This window comes from Bufo gargarizans, unplaced genomic scaffold, assembly GCF_014858855.1.
Source record: "Bufo gargarizans isolate SCDJY-AF-19 unplaced genomic scaffold, ASM1485885v1 original_scaffold_1997_pilon, whole genome shotgun sequence".
Lineage (NCBI taxonomy): Eukaryota > Metazoa > Chordata > Amphibia > Anura > Bufonidae > Bufo > Bufo gargarizans.
In genome coordinates this window covers 169,329-189,970 of record NW_025334596.1, presented here as the reverse complement: position 1 = coordinate 189,970, position 20,642 = coordinate 169,329, and the positions used below count along the sequence as shown (strand labels likewise).

General features: G+C 47.0%; 1 protein-coding gene across 2 annotated transcripts in view; it reads left to right on the top strand.

Annotated features, from left to right (window-relative positions):
• LOC122923844 (SEC23-interacting protein-like) overlaps positions 1 to 20,642 on the top strand; it is a 57,516-nt gene that overhangs the window by 17,022 nt on the left and 19,852 nt on the right. For both annotated transcript variants that reach the window (XM_044274685.1, XM_044274684.1), the window contains 5 exons: positions 238 to 327; positions 1,456 to 1,573; positions 4,543 to 4,632; positions 9,443 to 9,584; positions 19,943 to 20,151. In XM_044274685.1, coding sequence (XP_044130620.1) covers positions 238 to 327; positions 1,456 to 1,573; positions 4,543 to 4,632; positions 9,443 to 9,584; positions 19,943 to 20,151 — 649 coding nt within the window. The remainder of the gene's footprint in view (positions 1 to 237; positions 328 to 1,455; positions 1,574 to 4,542; positions 4,633 to 9,442; positions 9,585 to 19,942; positions 20,152 to 20,642) is intronic.

The window sequence follows — 20,642 nt, the reverse complement described above, 5'->3', positions numbered from 1 at the left end:
TACAAGCTGTATGGTCGTAGCATTAGGGGGGGTTCTTCTTGGTCTTGTACAGCTGCTGGGTGGCTGTCCTCTCTGTGCTGGTCATGAATGATGCAAGTTCTCATCTGCTGACCTGCTTGTGATCTTGCTTCTTCTAGCACTCTGGTTATGCATCAGGAAGCTCAGGGTGAACCCTCTCCCCTGATACTCATGGAGGGCCTCAAGCCTGGTTTCTAATGGTTTTTTCGTCTTCTGCAGGCGGAGTACAGAAAGGCTGTGAGCAGTAACCAGTGGCACCGGAGGCTGGAGTTTCCTGGAGGAGAGACCATTGTAATGCACAACCCCAAGGTACGTGTGATACTTCCCGATCCCTGCCACCCCCCAACCATCCTGATCTGTAAGCAGAGACGAGCTGTAATGTCCCCTGTGTATACAGCAGCTGTAGTTCAGCCTCCATGAAGCACCTGCCACTGGACCTCGGATCCATAGAGACGTCTTCTGTGCAGTGCCACTTTTCCATCTGATGGACGACGGATTAGTGCCAGGAGAATGTTGCCTGCCTGACTGCATTGTGCCAGCTATAATGTCTGGTGGGTGGGTGGAGGGATAATGCAAGGAGGGGGGTTTTTCACGAGTCTGCCTCGGCACCTTAGTTCTTTTGAAGGGAAATCTTTAAGGAGTTGTCCAGGACTAGAATAAAAGGTCTCATTTTGCAGCTCAGCTTCATTGGAGTCGATGGATTACAGCTGCAATACCACACACAACCGGTGGACAGGTGTGCTGCTATTGGGTCAACATCGGACGTCCTTTTTGTAATCCTGGACAGCCCGTTTAATGCCTCAGCAGACCCGACATCATGGCCAATTCTAAGCTTCCAACTTTCTGGGAACAGTTTGGGGAAGGCCCTTTATAAAGGGTTTGTCTGTTTAGTCTGGTAGAACTTGATTGGTCACACAGGACTCTGACCTTAGCCCCGTCCATCACCAGAATGGAGTCTTCACGCCAGGGCCGCCCCCTCCTCCAACATCAGCGTCTTCCCTCACAAATGAACTTCTGAGTAAGGTGTGAAATGTCCCACAGACTCCCTCCGAAATCTTCTAAAGAGCCTTCCCAGAAGAGCAAAGGGGGAACGACTCCATATTATAGCCCATACATGTAGAGTGGGAGGGGATAATAGTTCCAGGGGATGACACCTGGAGGGGTCCAGCCTCGCATCCATATATTGTACATGACTAGAATAAGTTCTTTATTTGAAAAAGACCTCCATGCGCTATTATACCAGAAGAATACAACACCCCCATGTTACGGTGTTGCCTTCTTTACTATTGTCCATAGTGACCACAGCAGATATGTTCACTGTGGCTCTTATTTTGAGGTGGCCTTTATTTCCGTTTTATGTACTGCCTCTATAGCAGTCTGTCCTGCGTTTGGTGTGACAGACTGCGGCCATACGACTTACTTGTCCTGTGTCTGCAGGTGATCGTCCAGTTCCAGCATAGTGCCATTCCAGATGAGTGGGGCTCCCCTCAAGACGGTCAGGCCAGACCACGAGTTGTAAAGAGGGGCATAGATGACCATGATGACATTCCAGATGGTAATCTAGGGCTGGGAACTTTTTTTTTTTTTTTTTTCCCTCAAGGTTGATCTATTGGGTTAGGGTTATAATGATTGATTGGAGAAGGTGCAGACAGCGAAATTCAAAAGTTTTACCCCAGACTTAACTGAACAAAACTGCCCCTCTCTACACTAACAAGAGGAGATAACTTTGGGTTAGGGGTTTTAAACCTCTGCATTCTAAATCTCCAATTTTCAGTTGTCCCTTAGCTTGTGGGTATAGTTTAGCAGTTAACATGTCTGCCCATAACTACACATAGATACAGGAGATTCTGCTGACTAAGCCTCTCAGAATCTCCATATAGGACATTATAGAGAAGTACTGAGCAGTATAGATGTGAATAAAACACTGGAGGTGAGATATAACACTTAGCTGTAACAGTGTCTGCCCATAATTACACATAGATGCAGGAGATTCTGCTGACTAAGCCTCTCAGAATCTCTATATAGGACATTATAGAGAAGTACTGAGCAGTATAGATGTGACTAAAGCACTGGAGGTGAGATATAACACTTGGCTGTAACAGTGTCTGCCCATAACTACACATAGATACAGGAGATTCTGCTGACTAAGCCTCTCAGAATCTCCATATAGGACATTATAGAGAAGTACTGAGCAGTATAGATGTGAATTAAGCACTTGCAGTGAGATATGATGCTTACTATTTGCTGAATCATGCCAGTACATCTTTCATACTCTGCATTTTACACCCCTCCCTATACATAATCTTCGATGGGCAACTGTAATCTGATTACTCGGTGAGCTACCACAGAATTAGGAGTGATGGTAGTTTGGGAAAGGGGGAGAGAATAACTGAAGAACAAGGGCATTTTTCTCTGATAAGATATATTACAAAGTTTCTTATAGTGACCATTAAAGGCCATCTAAGATAGATGCAGTAATGGTCTTCAAACCACTTGCAGCAGCATCAAATCTTCTGGAGCTTGTAGTTCTTCAGGTGCACTTCTCAGCAACTCCAGATGACAGGACCATGGAGCGCACAGGTAATCTAGGAGGAGTCCGTCGTGTGAGCATAAATGAAGCCTAATGCCCAAATTTCATTCAATTTTATTATACTCACAAAATGAGAACAATCTGAAAAGGGTGAACTAGGGGTTTGGCGATTTCAAAGATATTCCCTTGATAAGTGGGTTGTCCAGAGTGTGCCCATCACAGGTGCACATTGTCAGGAAGGGCACACTGGCATCATTAATGTGTCTTTCAGCCAAATAAAGCATTGGGGGTCATTTACTCAAGACTGGCGCTTCACATATCGGTCTTAGTCCCTACACACTGCAGTCATATCGACCAAAGCAGCCTCCGGAGCACAGGGATTGTTATCTCGGCGCCGGGCACTCTGCACAGGTGACAAGGTGACAAAAAAATGGCGGATTTTATTTTTTTCTGTTACAGCATTCACTGCATAGGAGATATGCGGGTCAGGCTGTTACCTGGTGTGCTGCTGGCGTATTGGAGAACTATAAGCCTCAGACATTGGGTGGAGAAGTGTATGGGGGAGAACTACAAGTCTCAGACATTGGGTGGAGAAGTGAGCCTGGAGAACTACAAGCCTCAGACATTGGGTGGAGAAGTGAGCCTGGAGAACTACAAACCTCAGACATTGGGTGGGAAAGTGAGCCTGGAGAACTACAAGCCTCAGACATTGGGTGGGGAAGTGAGCCTGGAGAACTACAAGCCTCAGACATTGGGTGGAGAAGTGAGCCTGGAGAACTACAAGCCTCAGACATTGGATGTAGAAGTGAGCCTGGAGAACTACAAGCCTCAGACATTGGGTGGAGAAGTGTATGGGGGAGAACTACAAGTCTCAGACATTGGGTGGAGAAGTGAGCCTGGAGAACTACAAGCCTCAGACATTGGGTGGAGAAGTGAGCCTGGAGAACTACAAGCCTCAGACATTGGGTGGAGAAGTGAGCCTGGAGAACTATAAGCCTCAGACATTGGGTGGGAAAGTGAGCCTGGAGAACTACAAGCCTCAGACATTGGGTGGGATAGTGTAAGGGGGAGAACTGCAAGCCTCAGAAGGACATTGGGTGGAGAAGTGTACGGGGGAGAACTGCAAGCCTCAGAAGGACATTGGGTGGAGAAGTGTACGGGGGAGAACTACAAGCCTCAGAAGGACATTGGGTGGAGAAGTGTACGGGGGAGAACTACAAGCCTCAGAAGGACATTGGGTTAGGCCAGTGGTGTGACGCACATTACTATATTTACAGGGAACACTGTTTCTTATTCCGTTTGATTTTCGGTGTGTCTCCGTAGGGGAGGTCTCGCAGGCTGACCATCTTGTGTTCATGGTTCATGGGACTACAAGCCTCAGAAGGACATTGGGTGGAGAAGTGTACGGGGGAGAACTACAAGCCTCAGAAGGACATTGGGTGGAGAAGTGTACGGGGGAGAACTACAAGCCTCAGAAGGACATTGGTTGGAGAAGTGTACGGGGGAGAACTACAAGCCTCAGAAGGACATTGGGTGGAGAAGTGTACGGGGGAGAACTACAAGCCTCAGAAGGACATTGGGTGGAGAAGTGTACGGGGGAGAACTACAAGCCTCAGAAGGACATTGGGTGGAGAAGTGTACGGGGGAGAACTGCAAGCCTCAGAAGGACATTGGGTGGAGAAGTGTACGGGGGAGAACTGCAAGCCTCAGAAGGACATTGGGTGGAGAAGTGTACGGGGGAGAACTGCAAGCCTCAGAAGGACATTGGGTGGAGAAGTGTACGGGGGAGAACTGCAAGCCTCAGAAGGACATTGGGTGGAGAAGTGTACGGGGGAGAACTACAAGCCTCAGAAGGACATTGGGTGGAGAAGTGTACGGGGGAGAACTACAAGCCTCAGAAGGACATTGGGTTAGGCCAGTGGTGTGACGCACATTACTATATTTACAGGGAACACTGTTTCTTATTCCGTTTGATTTTCTGTGTGTCTCCGTAGGGGAGGTCTCGCAGGCTGACCATCTTGTGTTCATGGTTCATGGGATTGGACCTGTGTGTGACCTTCGGTTCAGGAGTATCGTTGAATGTGGTGAGTGCCAGTTGTCTTTATTGGAGTGCTGACCTAGCCCTGCTCACACAGCTGGTGAGTTCGCTCCAATGTATCAGTGTATCTGCACCTCTATGTTAGGCTACATGCACACAACGGCCGACACATGGCCATTTTTGGTACCAGTGAAAGTCTATGGGACTATTCACATGGCCATTTTTAAACAGCTGGTTAATAGCGGCCAGACAGACCCCATTGTAATCGGACCATTTTAGCTGCTGTTTAGACAGGCGTGTACATGTCTAACGGCTGTTAAAACTGGGGACCCTAAAAAACATATATGGACTTTCTCGCCAATTCCATTGGGGGACACAGACCATGGGTATAGCTTAAGCCACCACTAGGAGGAGACACTATGCAAATAAGAAAAAACAGCTCCTCCTCCACGGGCTATACCCCCATGCTCCAACAGGTGGACCTCAGTTTTAGCTTTGTCGGATAAGGAGGTGACACTCCTGCAGGGTTGTCACTGTAGTTTTTTTCTTCTCCTGTTAGTTTTTTTTTTTTGGTGCGTCCCTGGTCTCTCAGTGGATCGAATGCCGGGGTTGAATGACCGTCCCCGGCTACCTCCCTTTCCCCCCAGAAGAGAAGTGGAACCGGGCTCGACCTGCAGCTCCGGTGGCCTACCAGATCCGGGGTCACCTAGTCCTGCCCTCTATCCAGTGCACGGCCACTCCTTGTGCCAGATGACTGAAGAGGTGACCCCATGCTGGTCCGGAACAGAGGGTGAAGACTGCAGGACTCGGATAAGTACAGCGGCTCTCCTGCAGCTCTTCTCCCCCCCCCCCCCCCCCCCGTGCTCAAACTGTGACACGGTTCTTCAGGGCTTACCTGTGGATCTGAGAGGGAGGAGGGATTCCTTCTTGAGGCAGTGGCTAGTTGCAGCGCCATGCTGCTGCGCCTTTCCCCTTTTTGTTCGGAGGGCTCGTTATACAGGGCAAGCTGGTACCTCCGTTGTTATGCTGTTGCCCCATGTCCAGGCTTTCAGTGTTCAGAACCCCTTTCCTCTGCCGGCGGGCGGCATTTTTAATTTTTTTTTTCCGCGCGATTTGTGACAAGACTGGTGCGCTTCTGCTTTGCCTCGGCGCTTCTCCACGCTTGGCTGCTACTCCAGCTCCTCACAGATGGTGTTCCGCAAAGTCCGGAGGCTCCCCAAAAATCTAAAGCGACACCTCAGGTCCCACTGGGATCCTGTAAGGTCTGCTGCTTGCCACTATCGTTTACAGGCTCCTGTAACTCTTGCCCTGCCTCGGGACAGGATCATCCGCCTCCTCCTCCACCAAACCAGCCCAGTCCCTCCTCCGCCCCTTCGGAGCCCTCCCGGGCCTCTGCCATAGCTAGGGCAGCCGCAGACTTGGCCCTGGTCTTGCGCGCGGCCATGGCCCTTATGGAACGCATGACGGCCTCGGATCCACCGCCTGCGATGCCTGTGGTTAGCACCGCTCCACCTCCCGGTGCCCCCCACAGAGGACACTCGACCGTTAAGAGGCAGCGTGCGCAGCAGCATCCCTCCTCGGGTGACTCTGCTTCTCCCCCCTCGCCTGGAGGCGTGTTCAGCCTCTCCCCCTTGCGGGGACTGCAGGTCTGAAGGGGAAAGGTCCGGCTCTGACGAGGACACGGAACCGGAACCCTTGCCTAAGCTCTCCACCGTGGTGGCAGACTTGGTTACGGCGGTCCGTGGCACCTTTGACATACAGGGGGAACCTCCTTCTACTAGTAGCCAGGAATTCCCTCTTTTCCACTCCAGAAGGGGTGACTCGGAGGCAGTCACATTCCCCATTCATGGCGAGTCGCCTAGGTCCTTTCTAAGGATTGGGAGCGCCCTAATCACAGTTTTTTCTGCCACGAGGCGCATGGATTCTCTGTATCCTTTCCCGGCAGATAATGTGCAGCAGTGGTCTTCTCCTCCTATGGTCGACCCGCCGGTGGCAAGATTGGCTAAGAATTCGGCAATACCAGTCCTGGACTGGTTTCCCCTCCCTACAGGACTTTGTTGACTCTCTTTCCAAAGCCATCTTCACTCTGGCAGGCACTGATCTGCGGCCCGCGTTCACCTCGGCCTGGGTAGCCAGGGCGCTTTCGGTGTGGTTGCAGCGCCATCATCAGGACCTCGCAGAGCAGGGTACCTCTGCGGACACCCGGAGCTTTGCCCTCCAGATGTCCCAAGCGACAACATTCCTCTGTGAGGCCTCATTGGACTTCAGCACTCTCTTGCGCGGATTGTGGCCCTCTTGGTCATGCAGCGCAGGGAGGTCTAGGTGAAGGTCTGGGACACCGACGCTTCCTCCAAGCGCTCCCTCACTAACCTCCCCTTTGCGGGCTCCAGGCCCTTCGGTACTATGCTGGACGAGATTATCTCTGACGCTATGGGGGGCAAGAGCACACACCTGCCCCAATCTAGATCCAAACGCGCCTTCAGAGCTCTCCCCTTTGGCTCTAGAAACCAGTCCTTTCGAGGCAGCCCCCTCCTCCGGTGGCTCTCAGGACTCCCGCAAGAAGCCTTCCTTTAAGCCTCCCTGGCGTCCGCGGGCACAATTCCAGGGGAGTTCTGCCCGCCCCGCGGCTCTCAAGCAGTTCTCCGCCTGAAGGGGCGCCCCCACCGCCTGCAGTGGGGGGCCGTCTGCTCTCCTTTTCAGCAGGTCTGGAGAGCTCACGTTCGAGACGCTTGGACCCTGAAAATTGTAACTTCTGGTTAAAAGATAGAATTCACTTCCAGACCTCCGGAACGTTTCTTCTCTTATCGGGTTCCGGGGGATCCGGCCCGAGCCTCGGCCCTTTTACAAGTGGTCTCTTCCCTTCTGGTCCGGGGAGTAGTTGCCCCAGTTTCTCTGGAGGAACAGGGTACAGGGTTCTATTCAAATCTCTTTGTGGTGCCAAAGAAGGAGGGATCTGGACGTCTGGTCCTAGACCTGAAGCTCTTAGACAAGTCCCGTCGGTGCGGAGGTTCCGGATGGAATCCCTCCGCTCCGTTATTGCTTCTCTTCTTCCAGGGGAGTTTCTCGCGTCAGTGGACATCCGGGACGCCTATCTGCATGTCCCTATCACAGAATCTCACGACAGATTCCTGCGCTTCGCCATTGGCGGCCGTCATTATCTCTGTTGCCCTACATGGTGGACATACTGATAAAGGCTCCCTCTCGTCCCCAGGCCGAAGACAGCGTCAGGTTCACTGTTCAGACTCTGCAGCAGTTCGGCTGGCTGATCAACTTCCTGAAGTCCTCTCTCCAACCTTCCCAGAGGGTGACCTTCCTGGGGATGATTCTGGACACCACTGCAGCCCGGGGATTCCTTCCAGATTACAAGTTCTCACGGATACGGGAGTCGGTGTCTCGCCTTCTGCATTCCCCGTGTATCTCCATCTGGGAGTGCATGCAGGTTCTGGGACTTATGGTGGCCTCCTTCGAGGCTGTTCCCTTTGCCCAGTTACACACTCGGCCTCTGCAACAGGCGATCCTGTCCTTCTGGGACAGGACATCGGGAGATCTGGACTCTCAGATCCGCCTACCGTCTCGGGTTCGCATGGAACTCCCGTGGTGGCTGTCCCCTCAGAATCTGGCTTCAGGGAGATCTTCCTCCCAATCTCCTGGACAGTCGTCGCCACCGATACCAGTCTCCTGGGTGGGGGTGTCGTTCTCCGGGCTCGGACGGTTCAGTAGGTGTGATCAGAGGTGGTGAGACTTCGTGCTCCTCTGTCTTCCCACCACTGCCTCACTCCCAAAGGTTCTTCGCAGGGTCGCGGCTGGAGGGGATCCCGACCATACTCATCGACCCCGATTGGCCTCTTGGAAGGCACTCGGATGCTGGCAGACATTCCTTGGCCTCTTCCTCTCAGGGAGAACCTGCTGTCTCAAGGACCGCTCTTCCATTGGATTTTACAGCCGCTTCGTTTAACAGTGTGGCTGTTGAGACGCCCCATGGTCTGTGTCCCCCAATGGAATGGGCGAGAAAAGGAGATTTTTTTTTTTTTTTCTTTTTTTTTTTTTTTTTTTTAATTTATTTATTTATTTATTTATTTTTGTGAAACTCGCCTGTAAAATCTTTTTCTTGTCTTTTCCATTGGGGGACACGGCTCCCACCCATTCTTGTCTGTTACAGGAGGGGTTGGTTCTATTCTATTGGGACCTTATGGTTTACGGCCTGAGGGCGGTATTCCTCGGTTCTGTTTTCTTTTATTGATATTAGTTTTTTCTCTCCTCCTACTGCTTTTGCACGCACTGAGGTCCTCCTGTTGGAGCATGGGGGTATAGCCAGTGGAGGAGGAGCTGTCTTTTATTATTTGCATAGTGTCTTCTCCTAGTGGTGGCCTAAGCTATACCCATGGTCTGTGTCCCCCAATGGAAAAGACGAGAAAAAGATTTTATAGGTGAGTGTCACAAAAAATCTCCTTTTTAGGGGTTAAAAAAAAGCTTATCCACTTGCACTCCTGTCTTGATTGAAAAGGACTTGCCGAAGGACCTGTGCTCAGAGTGATGTCATCGGGTGCTCATGCGGGGCACACAATGGGGGACATTATTACTGAGGGGGGGGGACAAACTATGGGAGACATTATTACTGGGGGGGGGGGACACTATGGGAGACATTACTGGGGAGGGGGACACACTATGGGAGACATTATTACTGGGGGGGACACTAGTGAAGGTCTCTAGCACCTAAGTACTGCCCCATCCAGGTGAATGCAGACAATATAATGCCCTTGGCTCAAACCGCATGGTGGGGGTGGGGGTGTGGGGGGGGGGGGGGGGGGAGTCCAAGACATGTAACCCTGGAACTTCTGTTTTGTTTTTCTGGTCAGTGGATGACTTTAGGACCGTGTCTCTGAAATTGCTGCAGTCTCACTTTAAAAAGTCTGTGGACGAGGGTAAAGTACGACGTGTGGAGTTCCTGCCGGTCCATTGGCACAGTGCCCTCCATGGTGATGCTACCGGGGTGGATAGGTCAGTAAATCCTAAACGAACCTTTAACCCCCACACATCACACTCTGTCAGATGTGGAAGAATCCAGAAAGTCCACGTTGCCATCCTATACTGGTTACATTACCTGCCCCCTCCAAAATGGTGCCAATCCCTTCCTTCTACAAAGTTCGATCTGGATCACCAAACCTCGCTGCAGTCCTACAGGTGGAGATTAGCAGAGATTAATTGTAGATTATACTAATCCCAATCAGTACCTGTGTATTAGACACCCCAATGCTGCTAGCGATTGTCGGGAAGGAAGTGTTTTCCTCCTGGTAATCGGCAGATGGCTAGCAGAGGACACCGTTGCTATTGCATGCAGCCATGTTCTCCGCAACATGAGAGGGTCAATCGCTATGCCATCGCTCGTCCCCATGCAGGACAGCGGTGTGTTGGTGGCAGATCGCTATTAGACAAAGCGATCTGCCACCGGAAAATCCAGATCTTTCAGCATGCTTAGAAGTGATGGCTAACGAGCGGTCATAGGAACGGGCAGAAAATCTATCCGTCTAATATACCCTTAAGCCAGAAGAATCAATGCCAGGCAACCAAAACCTCAAATTTAGAAATTGTGCCCCACCTCCTATTCACCCCCTTCAAAGATTGGGGTCTGTAGATGTCCAAGATATGACATGTCACAGCCAACGGCAGTGGACATTGTCCCTTGACCTCTGGAGACAGGAACAGAAGTCAGAAAGCTTCTGCCGCCATCTCCCTGCAGATCATCACTCACAGGTCACCAATCGGCAGTGAGCAAAAGGAAAATCTGGTTCAAAGCTATGTGGGCGACCACTCGGTGCAGATAATCCCTGCCCATTTCTCAGCTGTAAGTAATGGCAACAAAAAGAGAGAGGCGCTCGTAGGGTGAGGAAGTCGAATACAAATGCCCTCAAACAGGGAGAGATGGCGTGCTCACCTATCTGGTTGTGCCCATTTTGGTGCAACCCACGGTGAAGGCAAGATGTAGAAGGTTACTGGTTGGTGGAGCCAAACCCCCGGTTGGATAGACAATAGTACTGGAGGGTCGCTGGACTGCGAAAGGGCGCGAGATCACAACCAGATGTCACGTAGAGTTTGGTTTATTCAAAGTCAGCACGTTTTGAGGTACATCTGACCCCTTTATCAAGTCTAAAAAGTAGTATAATATAAAGATTGATATATATGTAAAAAATAATGGCAATAAAACACAATAAAATGGAGGAAGAAGAGATGATGCATTTAAAATGCTTAGTGTAAACATTAGTATAAAATTGATCTTCAGAAAAGAAAAAGGGACACAAACCCCATAAGTGTATGTGTATATATATATATATATATATATATATATATATATAGGTGGTTGATTTACTCCTCCTGGACGCATCCGTGCGTCATCTCGCGATAGCCGAGATTTCCCTTGAACGCGCGCACACAGGTGCGCGCATTCACAGGAACGGAAGGTAAGAGACAGCATCTCCAGCCTGCCAGCGGCGATCGTTCGCTGGCAGGCTGGAGATGTGATTTTTTTTTTTTAACCCCTAACAGGTATATTAGACGCTGTTTTGATAACAGTGTCTAATATACCTCCTACCTGGTCCTCTGGTGTCCCTTTTGTTTGGATCGACCACCAGAGGACACAGGCAGCTGTGTAAAGTACCACCAAACACTACACTACACTACACCCCCACCCCCCCCCCTGTCACTTATTAACCCTTTATGAACCCCTGATCACCCCCCTGTCATTGATCACCCCCCTATAAGGCTCCATTCAGAGGTCCGTATGATTTTTATGGATACATGGATCGGATCCGCAAAACGCATACAGACGTCTGAATCGAGCCTTACAGGGGGGTTATCAATGACAGGGGGTGATCAGGGAGTCCATATGGGTGATCACCCCCCTGTCATTGATCACCCCCCTGTCATTGATCACCCCCCTGTAAGGCTCCATTCAGACGTTCGTATGCGTCTTGCAGATCCGATCCATGTATCCGTAAAAAAATCATACGGACGTCTGAATGGAGCCTTACAGGGGGGTGATCAATGACAGGGGGGTGATCAATGACAGGGGGGTGATCAATGACAGGGGGTGATCAATGACAGGGGGGTGATCACCCCATATAGACTCCCTGATCACCCGCCTGTCATTGATCACACCCCCCCCCCCCCCTGTAAGGCTTCATTCAGACATTTTTTTGGCCCAAGTTAGCGGAAATTTGTTTGTTTTTGTTTTTTCTTACGAAGTCTCATATTCCACTAACTTGTGTCAAAAAATAAAATCTCACATGAACTCGCCGTACCCCTCACGGAATCCAAATGCGTAAAAAAAATTTGACATTTATATTCCAGACTTCTTCTCACGCTTTAGGGCCCCTAAAATGCCAGGGCGGTATAAATACCCCTCATGTGACCCCATTTCGGGGTTTTTTGTCCCAAGTTAGCGGAAAGTGAGACTTTGTGAGAAAATACAAAAAAAATCAATTTCTGCTAACTTGTGCCAAAAATAAATATATAATTCTAGGAACTCGCCATGCCCCTCACGGAATACTTCGGGGTGTCTTCTTTCCAAAGTGGGGTCACATGTGGGGTATTTATACTGCCCTGGCTTTTTAGGGGCCCGAAAGCGTGCGAAGAAGTCTGGGATCCAAATGTCTAAAAATGCCCTCCTAAAAGGAATTTGGGCCGCTTTGCGCATCTAGGCTGCAAAAAAGTGTGACACATCTGGTATCGCCGTACTCAGGAGAAGTTGGGGAATGTGTTTTGGAGGGTCATTTTACATATACCCATGCTGGGTGAGAAAAATATCTTGGTCAAATGCCAACTTTGTATAAAAAAATGGGAAAAGTTGTTTTTGCCAAGATATTTATCTCACCCAGCATGGGTATATGTAAAATGACACCCCAAAACACATTCCCCAACTTCTCCTGAGTACGGCGATACCAGATGTGTGACACTTTTTTGCAGCCTAGGTGGGCAAAGGGGCCCACATTCCAAAGTGCACCTTTCGGATTTCACCGGTCATTTTTTACAGATTTTGATTGCAAACTACTTCTTACACATATGGGCCCCTAAAATGCCAGGGCAGTATAACTACCCCACAAGTGACCCCATTTTGGTAAGAAGACACCCCAAGGTATTCCATGAGGGGCATGGCGAGTTCCTAGAATTTTTTATTTTTTGTCGCAAGTTAGTGGAATATGAGACTTTGTAAGAAAAAAAAAATCAAAACAAAAATCATAATTTTCCGCTAACTTGGGACAAAAAATAAAAAGTTCTATGAACTCACTATGCCCATCAGCGAATACCTTAGGGTGTCTACTTTCCGAAATGGGGTCATTTGTGGGGTGTTTGTACTGTCTGGGCATTGTAGAACCTCAGGAAACATGACAGGTGCTCAGAAAATCAGAGCTGCTTCAAAAAGCGGAAATTCACATTTTTGTACCATAGTTTGTAAACGCTATAACTTTTACCCAAACCATTTTTTTTTTGCCCAAACATTTTTTTTTTTATCAAAGACATGAAGAACAATAAATTTGGCGAAAAATTTATATATGGATGTCGTTTTTTTTTTTGCAAAATTTTACAGCTGAAAGTGAAAAATGCCTGCGTTAGGATACAGTGCCTGGTATAGGGATCTAGCTTTGGGGCACTTATATACACAATAAACACATGTGATGGAAAAGGAATTGTAAATACTAAGGGGGGCCCATCTAAATGAAGGCGAGCTTCCCCATGAACGCAAGGGGAAACACGGAGTCGATAACCTGTAGGGAGAAAAAGGTACCCGGATGGCTACAGCTGTTCAGAAGCACTGTCGCCGCTTGTCAGCACGCTCACAGCGCGCGCTTGCTGTAGGAGGTTGGGATAGGCGCTCTGGTTGGAGGATGGCCAGCTACAGGGCGGGTATAGGGAAGCAATACTGAGTGATGGGCTGGGAATGGGAAAATGATGCAAAGAATTGACTCGGCGAAAGGATGGACCGGTGGAAGGATAGTGTTAGTAATCAATTGTAATGTCTATTTATGAGGGGAATTATTAGACATCATGAACGCAAGGGAAGGGGGGGAGATATAGAAGAAGGCAATGTGGGGATCTAGGGGGAATGGTGCACGACACCAAGGGCTGGTCAGGAGCAATACAAAAAGGGATCGTCAAGTGGAGGGGAGTTAAGAAAACATTGTGGGAAACATGTGCTATTCGGACTCCTAAATCAGCTTCCAGATGTGTTAGAAACATTTGTTCTCTAAGCTCTCATTTAAACCATATGGTTCTAGAGTCTGTAGCTTGAAAATCCAGAACATCTCCCTCTTTTGCAGCGTTCTGAATCTATCAGAACCGGTATCTGTAATATGTTCCATGGGTGTGATGGACGGCTTAGAGGGATCCTTGTCATGGGTAGAAAGTGTCGGGATACATTATGCTTTAGGAACCCTCGCGTGATGTTTACGTGAGGGACTGGATTCTACGGCCCACGAACTGTAGACCGCATTCACATTCTATGCGGCAGATAATATGTGAAGATGGGGAATTCTTCTCCAGTTACATTTCTCCTGAAGGTTTTTGAGATGTTGGTGCAATAATTACATTGGGTATGTACATTTGTAGCTTCCCACATGATCAGAACAACATCTAGCAGCGATGGTGGACACTTTCTTATTCAGTGCACTTGGTGCTAGTACAGTCGTGGCCAAAACTTTTCAGAATGACACAAACATTAGTTTTCACAGAGTTTGCTGCTAAACGGCTTTTAGATCTTTGTTTCAGTTGTTTCTGTGATGGTGAAATACCGCATCACCGAAACCTTCAGGAGAAATGTAACTGGAGAGGAATTGCCGATCAAAAGCTCTGTGAATGGCTCATCTTCAATTTTCAACCAGAGCGCCGATCCCTCCCACATCAGTGCTTTAACCTCCTACAGCGCGCGCTGTGAGCACACAGCGATTCCAACGCCTCGCGCGCTGTGAGCACACAGCGATTCCAACGCCCCGCGCGCTGTGAGCACACAGCGATTCCAACGCCCCGCGCGCTGTGAGCAGCGGCCGTGCTTCTGAACAGCTGCAGCCATCCAGGTACCTTTTTCTCCCTACAGGTTATCGACCCCCGCGTTTTCCCTTGCGTTCATGGGGAAGCTCGCCTTCATTTAGATGGGCCCCTTAGTATTTACAATTCCTTTTCCATCACATGTGTTTATGGTGTATATAAGTGCCCCAAAGCTAGATCCCTATACCAGGCATTGTATCCTAACGCACATGAATTGATGGCGCCCCCCCCCCCCCCCCCCCCCCCGAGTATTATATATACACATATATAAAGTCTCTCTGTGTCTCTGTGTCTCTCTGTCTCTCTCTCTCTCGGGGTTTGTGTCCCTTTTTTATTCTATTTTTCTTTTCTGAAGATCAGTTTTATACTAATGTTTACATTAAGCATTTAAAATGCATCGTCTCTTCTTCCTCCATTTTATTGAGTGTTTTATTGCCATTATTTTTTTACTTAGTTATAATCTAAAGATTGATAAATGTACTTTTAAGACTTAAATTCACAGTAGAAAATATAAATACAATGTAGGAATATAAACTGCGTGTCACTGAATAATTATCCTACTTAAAACATAACTTTTAGTAATTATTATTTAAAAATAAGTCCCACAAGAAACAATGTGTATGTTTTGATAACTGCACAAGTGAAATAATATGGACTTAAGTACAGTAGGACACAGAGGCAAATACATAAATAATCTCATATGCTCAGATTTGGACCAACAAAGTCCCACTCACGGTTTGATGATATTTTCTTATATGGAAATAAACCACGACAGAACAGGTGTAGTGGGAAGGTCCACAGGCATCTTGGTTGAGAGAATTTAAAATAGAGCGATATTTTCTATTTGCGGGATGGAAAAAAAGGCAGAGGGTGGGGAGAAAAATGTCCCTATCAAACTATATAATTCTGCCTAAAAGCGGAGAAATCTCCCGCCTAAATGCGGGAGAATCACCTCCAGAGGAGGCGACCCCACTTATCGGTGGCTTTCCCTATTATCCTGTCCCTGTAAAAGTAGCTCCCAGTGTCTGTACAGCCAAAAATTGAAGTAATTTGAAATTCCCAACGCGTTTCCTCCAATACAGTTGTGACCGGATTCATCAGGGGAAAAAAAGAAGATGTAAATATATTGTATAGATGTGGCACAATAGCCCTCAGCAACAATGGCTCTTCTGTTGATAAATCCAACTGGGTAATGCAGTCCAGAGATCTCTCTGTGACTGCACCTCTATATATACGCTAAAGTAAACTGGACAAACTTTAGATGAATTAATTACCTCATGGTGTGTATGATAATCGGCGTGCGTTCCACCGCCAGCCAGGCAAAACCGGAAGTGCGTCAGGTCGCGTGCGCCAACCGCTGCTATTGGCCGGCGGTGGAACGCAGGCCGTGGATGAACCGCATGAAAACCGGAAGTATGTCACATACACCGGAAATGACACATGCGGAGCGCTGAGGCGCATGGTATATGCGTTCCAAGATAATCACCAGCGCATAAACATACATGGAAAGGAATAATAGAATGAAATACTATTTGAAATTTAAAGATACATAGTCAATGGACGTTATTGGATGAATGGTTGTCAAGTGAAGCATATATGAGTTGATTAAAAAGAGGGTTGGATTAATAGTGTGGGAGATTAAATGGAAACAGGAAGGAACATTATATTGTCAATACTTATGACTAATAAAGTCCTAACAACCGATAAAGATTCCATTTACATAAAGATATTACAAAGTAGACCTATTGCGGTCTGATGCCTTCATTTGTATAGTCCGAAAAAAGATAAACAGTAATTTTGATCAATGCAATGAGGTATATCAAGTTATCGAAATGAATATCCTATATTTTATATCAATTGGACCATGACCACAAGGAGATTTATGATGAGAGCATGGTAGAATTGATGATATATAAGACTAAATAATTATAAAGTAACGCCATTCAAAAGCCATACTCAGATAAAGCAACTAAATGACAAAATTTCGTTGAGTCCGGAAGGGCTCACAGTTTTTAAACGGTAAGTCCATTCGGACTCTTTTTGTAGGATTCTCTTGTCGAGGTCACCCCCTCTGGGGGATGGACGAATGACCTCAACAACGCAGAACTTCAGACATTTTGGATTTCCACCATGGAGATCATGCACATGTCTAGAGATGGTAGTGTCCCTTTTGTGCCTTATGTCTCCAATTCTTCTTCTGAGTTCACGTTTTGTCTTGCCGACATACTGAAGTTTACATACACAGATACAGAGAGAGACTACCCCAGTTGTTTTGCAATTTGCAAAGTCCCGAATATTATAGGTTTTGTTGGTAGTGTGGCTTGTAAAGTTTTTAGTTTGGTATATGTATGGGCAAGCTATACACGATCCGCATCGGAACATACCCAGGGGTTTTCTATCTAGCCAAGTGCCTATTTGTTTGGGCGCTGTGTAATGACTATGAACAAAACGGTCACCTAAAGATCTACCCCTCCTGTATGTTATGGCTGGTTTTGATGGAAGTATATCATGGATATCAGGGTCCAGCAAGAGCATATCCCAGTATTTTTGGAAGATATTTCTAACTTCTCTACTACAGGTGTCATATGTCCCAATGATGCGAAAAATAGGATCCATATCAAGGATTGATATGGATCCTATTTTTCGCATCATTGGGACATATGACACCTGTAGTAGAGAAGTTAGAAATATCTTCCAAAAATACTGGGATATGCTCTTGCTGGACCCTGATATCCATGATATACTTCCATCAAAACCAGCCATAACATACAGGAGGGGTAGATCTTTAGGTGACCGTTTTGTTCATAGTCATTACACAGCGCCCAAACAAATAGGCACTTGGCTAGATAGAAAACCCCTGGGTATGTTCCGATGCGGATCGTGTATAGCTTGCCCATACATATACCAAACTAAAAACTTTACAAGCCACACTACCAACAAAACCTATAATATTCGGGACTTTGCAAATTGCAAAACAACTGGGGTAGTCTCTCTCTGTATCTGTGTATGTAAACTTCAGTATGTCGGCAAGACAAAACGTGAACTCAGAAGAAGAATTGGAGACATAAGGCACAAAAGGGACACTACCATCTCTAGACATGTGCATGATCTCCATGGTGGAAATCCAAAATGTCTGAAGTTCTGCGTTGTTGAGGTCATTCGTCCATCCCCCAGAGGGGGTGACCTCGACAAGAGAATCCTACAAAAAGAGTCCGAATGGACTTACCGTTTAAAAACTGTGAGCCCTTCCGGACTCAACGAAATTTTGTCATTTAGTTGCTTTATCTGAGTATGGCTTTTGAATGGCGTTACTTTATAATTATTTAGTCTTATATATCATCAATTCTACCATGCTCTCATCATAAATCTCCTTGTGGTCATGGTCCAATTGATATAAAATATAGGATATTCATTTCGATAACTTGATATACCTCATTGCATTGATCAAAATTACTGTTTATCTTTTTTCGGACTATACAAATGAAGGCATCAGACCGCAATAGGTCTACTTTGTAATATCTTTATGTAAATGGAATCTTTATCGGTTGTTAGGACTTTATTAGTCATAAGTATTGACAATATAATGTTCCTTCCTGTTTCCATTTAATCTCCCACACTATTAATCCAACCCTCTTTTTAATCAACTCATATATGCTTCACTTGACAACCATTCATCCAATAACGTCCATTGACTATGTATCTTTAAATTTCAAATAGTATTTCATTCTATTATTCCTTTCCATGTATGTTTATGCGCTGGTGATTATCTTGGAACGCATATACCATGCGCCTCAGCGCTCCGCATGTGTCATTTCCGGTGTATGTGACATACTTCCGGTTTTCATGCGGTTCATCCACGGCCTGCGTTCCACCGCCGGCCAATAGCAGCGGTTGGCGCACGCGACCTGACGCACTTCCGGTTTTGCCTGGCTGGCGGTGGAACGCACGCCGATTATCATACACACCATGAGGTAATTAATTCATCTAAAGTTTGTCCAGTTTACTTTAGCGTATATATAGAGGTGCAGTCACAGAGAGATCTCTGGACTGCATTACCCAGTTGGATTTATCAACAGAAGAGCCATTGTTGCTGAGGGCTATTGTGCCACATCTATACAATATATTTACATCTTCTTTTTTTCCCCTGATGAATCCGGTCACAACTGTATTGGAGGAAACGCGTTGGGAATTTCAAATTACTTCAATTTTTGGCTGTACAGACACTGGGAGCTACTTTTACAGGGACAGGATAATAGGGAAAGCCACCGATAAGTGGGGTCGCCTCCTCTGGAGGTGATTCTCCCGCATTTAGGCGGGAGATTTCTCCGCTTTTAGGCAGAATTATATAGTTTGATAGGGACATTTTTCTCCCCACCCTCTGCCTTTTTTCCATCCCGCAAATAGAAAATATCGCTCTATTTTTAAATTCTCTCAACCAAGATGCCTGTGGACCTTCCCACTACACCTGTTCTGTCGTGGTTTATTTCCATATAAGAAAATATCATCAAACCGTGAGTGGGACTTTGTTGGTCCAAATCTGAGCATATGAGATTATTTATGTATTTGCCTCTGTGTCCTACTGTACTTAAGTCCATATTATTTCACTTGTGCAGTTATCAAAACATACACATTGTTTCTTGTGGGACTTATTTTTAAATAATAATTACTAAAAGTTATGTTTTAAGTAGGATAATTATTCAGTGACACGTACTTTTAAGACTTGTTAAAGGGGTCCGATGTGCCCCGAAACGCGTTGACATCTGGTTGTGATCTTGGGCCCTTTGTTCTCCACACGTTTGCTCGACTTTCACGGTCCGGAGACCCTCCAGTACACTTCTCCCGCTGTGGGATTTCATGTCTGCTCCTCTTTGGCAGGGTCCACTGCAGATCCTTCCTCGTCATGTCACCCTATGTTCTAAGGCTACTTTCACATCTATGTTGTGAATTCCTGAAGGCTAACCTCTGGATCCCGCTGTGACGGATACAAACGGAATGCCCGCTGGCCCCATAAAGTATAATGCGTGCTGTGGTTTGTGTCCGAACAATTCTGTTTTTCTGCCGGAACAGCATGTCGGAGGTGTGAAGCTAGCCTACGCCCTCATGGCACTGACTGTGTGTAGCATATAGAGACTGTCTGTGAGGGTCTGCACATTATATGGCTGTTGCTGCGTATTGGCAAGAAGTTTCCCACACCGCTTTCCTGAATTTCGCAAATGTAACCCGCTGGGGAGAGGGTGGCTTGACATGCCCCCCCCAAGCTCTCGAGCGATGTGACACGACCTTCCTCCCCTGTCAATCATCATTCATCGTTTCTTTTACAGGCACATCAAAAAGATTACCCTGCCCAGTATTGGGCGTCTGAGACATTTCACCAACGAGACGCTGCTGGACATTCTGTTCTACAACAGTCCCACCTACTGCCAGACCATTGTGGACAAAGTCAGCTTAGAGGTGAACCGTCTCTACGAGCTCTTCAGGAGCCGGAACCCAGACTTTACCGGCAGGGTGTCTGTCGCTGGCCACAGTCTAGGTATGGCTGTCCTCGTTTTGATCTTCATCTATTTCCTCTTAATGGGTTATTCCAATCTTAAGATATACAATGTTGTCAACTAGCGCTACACCACATAGAACTCGCAGCGGTGTGTTAGCAGTCCCGTGACCTGCTACGTAAAGTAGTGTGCAGACCAGCTGTACAAAAAGCAAATATATAGCTGTATAAAATAGTGTAACACCGCGCGCTATAGGGCGACTAATACCAAAGACCTACACAGAGCGCCTTCCTCCTTATCACGTAATTAGCCGACCGCTATAGACATATAAAGAGGAATATAGAAGCGAGCACTCAGTTCTATGGCACACACTCAGATTTTATTATTAAAAAATCACTAATTAAAATGACATAAAATAAATAAAACAGTTCTAAAACAATTACTATGGTCGACCATATATTAATAAAACAGGTGCAGCATGAAATGGGGATTCCAATGGTGCGTGATAACACAAGGTGATAAATGAATGACA